General features: G+C 42.9%; 1 protein-coding gene across 1 annotated transcript; it reads left to right on the top strand.

Annotated features, from left to right (window-relative positions):
• Positions 1 to 2,760: 2,760 nt before the first annotated feature.
• LOC119448802 (gamma-glutamylaminecyclotransferase C) lies at positions 2,761 to 7,421 on the top strand. Its single transcript, XM_037712016.2, has 2 exons — positions 2,761 to 2,988; positions 6,990 to 7,421. The coding sequence occupies exons 1-2, from the start codon at positions 2,776 to 2,778 to the stop codon at positions 7,419 to 7,421; spliced, it is 645 nt and encodes a 214-aa protein (XP_037567944.1). The 5' UTR covers positions 2,761 to 2,775.
• Positions 7,422 to 7,930: the final 509 nt, after the last annotated feature.

Below are 7,930 nucleotides of genomic sequence, written 5' to 3'. Positions count from 1 at the left end.
CCAGTAACTGCAGCTTATGTAACCGTAATGTTTATCGGCGAACGCTGGCGACGAACGCTATGCACAAAGGCGAGCTTTCTTGTAGAAACGCGGCCTCTTGCGTGGGCCGATCCCGGAGGTAGTGCACAACCACGTCAAAAAAAAAAATGAATCATTGTCAGGTTGGTGTTATTGTTTCGCACTCTTAATATTTTAGTCTGAGAATATCTAACAATAAATACATGCACTGCCGGTGTTTTGTTTCATGGCATTTGTTTGCGGGCTGTCATTCTCAAAAAACGAGGAATATCTTTATTCAGAATGTTGACAAGGTATGAGCAACTTTAGTGATAGAATGGTGTGGCAATATAACCCGCATACATACCGCATGTCATATATCAATGCGTGGCATGTACAAATACCTAAATAAATACGCGAATTTTCGCTCACGCAAAACGCCGCCGACGCTGACACCGACACCGGACTTTGCTGCAACAGGGGACCCTAAGCGCTATCGAGTTAGAATACTGAAGTATGAAGTCCACGCTCAACAGTGCGCTTTAAGCATGTTTCGGTGAATCCAGCTGCGGTGATGGTGATGAGCCGTAGTACTCTTTCTGCAAAATATCTGCATAGTGTAAAACAGCGATAACGCATGCGTTGCCTGGAATAGTAACTGATGTCTCTACATCTACAACATAACGTGCTGAGCAAGCTACATCTGGAACTTATCTGCATGAGAGGATATAAATCAGGCCCCAAACAATCATCTGACTGCGGATGTGCTCGTATCGTCCGTTTCCGCAGTGCTTAACCGAGAGGTAACCAAGTTTCCGCAGGGCTAAGCAACAAATTAGGGCGCTGCTTACTGCTTTTGCGAGAAAAGAGAAGGACTTTCGTCACCCCCAGTTTGCACAGCTTTTCATCAGAGCGTCTGATGTGCTCGCATTTTACATTACAACCCTCGCACAAAAGCCGTGAGTGTTCTTTTGTAATTTTATGCTTGCAGTTTCAACAGCGACAGCAGTTGTTACAAGTCGAGTTTCTTAGTGGATTTCGTTTAATGGGGTACAGCCTCCATGGCCAGAAGTCATCCTCCATGGCCAGAAGTTTTTATGGGCCAGGACATCTCTAAGTAGTTCTTTGAGACTGCTTAGGAAGCACTGCACAGGTCGCGCAACACAGCAACACAGCATTGAACCTACTTTCCCAGAAAGTGTGGACTGCAACAGCTGCAATGAGGTTTGATTATTGTAGTACAGCCCGTTCATCGCCGAAGTGAAAGTTAGTGGCTGTGTTGCACGACCAATGCAGCGTTGGCGGGGTTATCCGAAACGACTGTTCCGAGCTACCTAAAGTTAGCCAAACGGGCCAACTCAATCGTAATGAGCACAATAAAAAGAACTGTCATATCATTCTGACTAATCGCGTTAATGATGCGACGTATCGTACGGATGTGCACATATGACGGACGAATCGAGCACTCAGACTCTCGGAGGCGATGATGCGGAAATATTCAGCAGCCTCGAACAGCAGCGTATGGGTTGGTGGCAGTGGCGTTCGTCCGATTCGAACAGGCGCCGTTGTGGGCTTTGAAAACGCGTGGTTATTGATTGCCTATGGAAGATATTGATAGATTGGTCGATTGTTCCATCAACAGATCGTCACACACACAAACACAAAAACACTAGATCTGGTGAACTGCTCAAAGGTAATTGTTTTTGTTGTGTCTATGATAGCCTTACAACGGTTGTCACTATAGTCCTTTCTGTATTATTTACCACTTTTTTGAGCTCATCTATAAATAAAGAAGAAAGGAGTAGGCGGTGCAGTCTACCAGACACCAACATCTGCTTGCGTACACTAAATGAAAAAAGAATTACACACCGACACACACTGACACACAAACACAAATACACTCGAACGCTGGTAAACTGCTCAAAAGCAATTGGTTTTGTTGTGTCTATGTGAACCTTATAAATGCGGTCCTTATAGTCTATTTTTTATTGCGATAAAGACTTGCCGTTAAGGCATAATTCTTGATGTGTATACGTGTATTATATGTGTGCTGTGAGGCCTGTCCTTATAGTCTATTCTCTATGCTTTGTTTGACAGTTTTTGGAGCTAATCTATAAATAACGAAAAAAAAGAGCAGCCGGCGCCGTCTACCAGGCACCAGCATCCTTGCGTGCAGTAAAAAAAAGATACAAAACACCCACTGACACACAAATACACAGACACACGCAAACACACCAATAAATACACACAAACACACCAACAGGTTCTGCATCGAGGATACCGTTGCTTGAAGTCATCTCCCTAATTTCTCAGCAGTTTAGTTGGCGTTCACGGTTTGAAATCCAGGCGCTAGACACAGACAGAAGAGTGACGAGAAAGGCGCCATAAACGCCACAAAGCAAATAAAGTATTCTGAAAATTCTTGAATTTCCTTGGATTATCTTGCGTTCGTGTGTCTTGCTCCTGTTTTTAAAGTACAAATTTGTACCAGCTCGCTGCGGTTTCTGTTATAATAAACTGGGACCAAATTCACAAAACTTTTCCTTCGTAAGTACGCTATGCCATTGGCTGGGCCTTCGCTAATCATACGTCTGGCATCTGGATTGGCTAAAATTCTTTCTTATGAAAAATTCTAACGTAAGAAGATTTTGTGAATTCGGGCCCTGATTTTCACGTTGAGAGACTTTCCTCACGACTTCGTTTCCTGTTGTACACTTCCGCTATAAGTTAGACATCTCTCTCTCTCTCCCTCTCACGCAGCAAGGAAGAGTGAACAACATGGCAGCTGAAAGAGAGGATGAGCAGGCTCTGCACCACGTGTTCACCTACGGGACTCTGAAGTATGGCCAGCCAAACCATCACATCTTGACGAACCCCAACAATGGCCGCGCTACGCTGATTGCCACGGCGAAGACGCTGAAGAAATGGCCGCTGGTTCTCATGTCCTCGTACGAGATACCATGTCTGCTGCCCCGTGAGGGCATGGGCCACGTGAGTGCGAATAGAAGTAAAATCAGGTGGACCAAAAACACTTACGCCAATCTGACTTTGGACATGATATTAGCGAAGGCAGCAAGCCAATGGCTCAGATCGCTACCGAACAAAAAGCGTTTTTAATTTGGCCCGTGTAGTCGAGTTCACAAACTGGGGCAGAATTCACAAAGTTTTTCTTTCGTAAGTACTCTCTGCCAATAATAATATGCCCAGCAGCAGGATTCGCTGAAATTTTCTCTTACTAACAATTTTAGTGTAAGACGGTTTTGCGAATTCGGGCCGTGTTTCATTCGTAAGTGCTCTTTCCCATTTTCCGATTGCCTTAGCTAATAAAATTTCCGTCAACAGGATTGGTTAGAATATTCTCTTACGCTAGAATTATTCTTGAAAGGAAATGGCAGCCATTGTTCACACTGGACATATTATGTGAAGGTGGCTGGCCAATGACAATGAGCACTTAGCGATAAACAAAACCTTATGAGGGTGGTTTCTGGGCCTGTATTCACACAAAACTCTCATGATATGATTTTTATGTAAAAAAAAATTTTAGCCAATCGCAATGTTGGACATAATATTAGCGAATGCAGCGAGCTAATTGCAAAGCACACTAACGAACAAACAGCTTTGTGAATTCGTCCCCTGCTCTTTCTGTCTATTTCCATCGAAAAGTATACATAAATGAGAAATACAACGAGTGCTCCGTGTCTGACAGATGGCGACCAAAAAAAAAATGCTAGTTTGTTGAGGAACTCGCGAAAGAACAACGTAGCGGTAAGCGGTCAGCCTTCATATAAGGTTTCGTTAGAACACTCATGGCCCCTTTTAACAAGAAGCTCTCACGGTGACAGATTTCAGCCAATCGTGATGTTAGACATATCATTAGCGAATCCATCGGACCAACGGCTAACAGCACTTGGAAACGAAAATTTTTGCTTTGTTAATTAGGCTCTAGGACACATTTTCATAAAACATTTCGTACGTAAATGCAGTTTTCTACTAACCGGCAGCCTTCGCTAATAATGTTCTCCGTGAATGCGATTAACTAGCAACTGTTCTTATACGAATGGCTCTAGCGTACGTACTTTGTTGTGAATACATAGGTCCAGAGGCCAAATTCATTCTTTGTTCCTAAGTGTATGTGTGTGTGTGTGTGTGTGTGTGTGTGTTTTTCAGTGAACAGCTGGCCTTCGCTCAAAATATGCGTACCTGCCAACTCTACAAAATTTTTCGTAAACTGCAAATTTGGGCTCGTTGAGTCATGTTCAACGAAAAGGAAATTTTGTTACGAAAACGGTTTTGAAGGTTCATAACGACCAAAATATTGTTAAGGTAGACGAACATAAATTTTCCTATAGGTGTTTCGAGGGTATCGATGTGGTTTTGCTTTAACTTTGCTCTTCAAGATTCTTTTCTTGGATATCACAAATTTAGAATCAGGGCCAGTATTCACATAAAGTCTTGCACTAGAATTATCCATAAAAGCGAATTCTAGTCAACCCCGATGCTGGACATATATTAAGGAACGCGGCAGCCTCGAACAATAGCAAACAACACCTACTAGTGAAAATCTTTGTGAACTCGGCCTCAAATTTTTCCCCCTTTTTTTATTTCGTAATGAACTCTTGGACGAGGTTAAATTCGGGGTTATCACTCCGCACACTGTCCAATATGAGCCATCTAATTATGTTGTGTATGCGTGTGAGGCAGCTGGGCGCGCTGGGCCCATCTCATGTCACGAGACAATGCCTGTCGACGTGGAGATAAGCTCAGCGCTCTATTCGTAAAGTTGTCGGAATGTTAATGAGCCCTCAAGCATTCTTTTGCTTGACGAACGAAGGGCGTTTCGTTCCCTCGCTCTCTGCTCTCTCGCGTCTGAAACTGTTGAAAATTACTCGCTCAGTTCAGTGAACCTGTGGAACCATATCGTCGGCTTTAAAAATGATTTTACTCGAACATTCCTTCAATACATGGCTGCTGCCACGCAAAATACGAAGAAGGGTATACAGGAAGGGACCGGACGATGCGCTATCAACTCGCGTGTTTGTTTATTGGAACAAGCGTTTTATGGAGACGCCAAGATTATTGTCCCACATGCTTGTCCTAATGACACACCGTCACACCACTATCTAAGAAAACAACCCTGCGTCGAAATATATGATACTTGGCAACGTAATATTCGTATATCGAAGAGAGCAAGTTAATTGGCCAGCAGGCCCAGTGATGGCTAGCTCAAGTATATACTATATATTACATATATATATATATATATATATATATAGACGGGAAGATGTCTGAACAAACGTTTTGGCGTGCATGTGCACAATATTAAATCGGATAACCACTCGCATTTGGCCACTCATTGCAAGAGCTGCACTTGCCAAGCGCAGTCCAACAGACCACAAGTTCTGTTTTGTCGCAATAATGTTATGGCAATGTAGTTAATGAAGGCACTGCATGTAAAAAAAACAACAAAGCGTGTGTTTGAGCCAGCCCTCGCTGCCCCTGCTGGACAATGAACTCGCTCTCTTATATATATGACGGTTTCGTTATCAGGTATCCGTTATGTTGATGCTTGCGTGCTTTTATCAGATAATGGTGTGACCACGCGTCATTGTGGAGAGCACGCGTGAAAAGCTCGGCCTCGCTATAAAACACTTGTTCCAATAGAAAATTCCAGTTGGTAGTCAGGGCATAGTGCGGTCGTTTCGTGTCTCCCCTTATTCTTCGTATATTGATTGCACTGTAGCAGTTATGAATCAATACCGACTAGCCTCATTCACCAATTTCTTTTAGTATTTTTTAACGAAAAACTACTTGTTACTCACCATATAAGTCTGTTTACATCAGCAAAACCTCTTATTGACTAAAACTAGAACCAATTACCGAAAATTTGGCGTCCTGTTGTAACTTTATAACGATTACCATAAAACTGCATGCTACTGTAGGCGTTGATTTTTTAAAGGAGAGTAATTTTTATTCTTACTTCATTATATTGCATTCTAGTACAGTATAATTTAATGCTTTTATGATTTAAAAGTCTACATAATGCATTGGTCTGTATAAACTTATACTATATTTATGTGCTCTCTTTTTTTTTTGTACTAGTACGTGTCAAAAACCATGGCCCATATTAACAAAAACCTCTTGCGCTAGAATTGCTCCTCAGAGGAAATTCCAGCCAATTCGGATGCTGGACTTGTAGTTAGCGAAGGTAAACAGCCAATCGCAGCGATCACTTGAACGAAAAGTTTTGTGAATTCGGCCCCATATTTCATCGCTGCCAGATATGCTAACCCGTATCCTTCTCATGCTTTGCACGGTAGGTCTCTTGCGAGCCTTGTGCTTTGGGACCTAAGTCTTTTCAGAACGATAATCAAATGTTATTATTGCAACTTGTTGTTATTACACGATGGTAAATACAAGAGAAGGTCCCAGAGTCGTAGACGTAATTGGGACCACCTGTGCATGGTAAAGATTAAAGTAGCTAACGTGTTTTAGCAGCAGAAATAGAGCAACAAACGAGTACACGCTAAGAAATAGAAAAAAAAGATATGTATACAATGCATGGAAAGATAAAAACATGTTCTACACAATACCAAACTTCAATGCACACACATCAAAAATGAAAACAAAATTATAAATAAATAAAAAAAGAACATGTTTAACAATCGCACTCATGCAGGAGCCTCATTGCAGAAAAAAATGCACACAAGCACGGAATTAAACACATATCTAAATTAATAGTACATGTAGTAAAAAAAATGTGATGCATAAGATTATTAGTTTGATTGCGGGGCACATAACAGAAAATGTTTTATTTCGTGATAAAATCTATGTGCTTCCTGAAGTTTCATAATAAAAGGCAGTGTATTCCGCAATAAAATGGCTGAATAGTGGACGGTTTCCTTGCCGTGTAATGCTTCTGCGCATATTGCTGCTATGTTTGTTATACAAGAACGAATGAATAAAAAAAGCGCTTTTATTTCCGATTCGTTCAGGAGGTGTTCGGTGAAATGTACCTAGTGGACGACCGGATGCTGGAGACCCTCGACGGCCTCGAGTCGCACCCCGACGTCTACGTCAGAACGCAGGAAGACGTCGTGTTGCTGTCTTCGCAGCCTAAATCGTGCAGCCCTGACGCCGAAGCGAATTCGCGCTCCGGAGGTTTGTCTTCGACAGAGGCCGGCGAAAGACGAAAAGCCTGGATTTACTTCATACGCAATGCAGAGCCTGAACACCTGTTGCTACCCTTCGTGTCTTGCTACACGTGGAGACAGGACATTGAATTCCCGACGGCAACTGGGGACAAAGAAGAGTCGCTCCGCTTCCTAGACAACCAGTTTAAACCCACTGCTGTAGACGAGAGCCTGCTACAGAGCCGAGGCATGACACCATTACACTCTGCAAGTGCAAATCAAATTACTAACTAAGCACTATCTAAACTGCATTATTTTAAGCGTTCCCTTCTCGATTCTTTGTGGAATACAAATCTTACAGCACTTGCAGCCGTATACCATGCTGTAGCGTTGTGCGCCTTGCCTTGTAAATATATCCATTGTGTATCAGTTCTTCCCGTAACATCTTTGGTGGAGGTGCGGGGTAAGCTCACTTCAACACCGGGAACTGGATATTTGCGGTGGACGGCAAGTGGTTAATATTGTTTGGGACCCCTCTACTCATGTTAATAGAGAGTTTTAGAATATAGGGGCCCCAAAGAAATAGCGTCGAATCCGCTGCGCATGCGTGAGGCGCAAACTGTCTTCGGATTTTGCGTCGGGCACGCTATTTCACAGATTTAGCGGGAGCCCCAAAGGCTGCCCCCAAAAGCTTTGCGTAAACAAACATGGCGGCACGCATCGAAGCGACGGCTCTCTCGTAGCACAAAACTGCGCTCGATTGATGGTAACGCGTGAAGTTCGTAAGCTAGGAGAAGTGACTG

The sequence above is a fragment of the Dermacentor silvarum genome, chromosome 4 (genome assembly GCF_013339745.2).
Source record: "Dermacentor silvarum isolate Dsil-2018 chromosome 4, BIME_Dsil_1.4, whole genome shotgun sequence".
NCBI classification, from domain to species: Eukaryota; Metazoa; Arthropoda; class Arachnida; order Ixodida; family Ixodidae; genus Dermacentor; species Dermacentor silvarum.
The sequence above is the reverse complement of the archived record's forward strand: the minus strand, read 5'-3'. Positions and strand labels throughout refer to the sequence as shown.

What these genes read in the sequence shown, in the direction of transcription:
- LOC119448802 (XM_037712016.2), top strand. Translation starts at nt 2,776, where the DNA reads ATGGCAGCTGAAAGAGAGGATGAGCAGGCTCTGCACCACGTGTTCACC. An exon ending in CCCGTGAGGGCATGGGCCAC is followed by an intron (nt 2,989 to 6,989) that starts GTGAGTGCGAAT and finishes CGATTCGTTCAG; the next exon opens with GAGGTGTTCGGTGAAATGTA.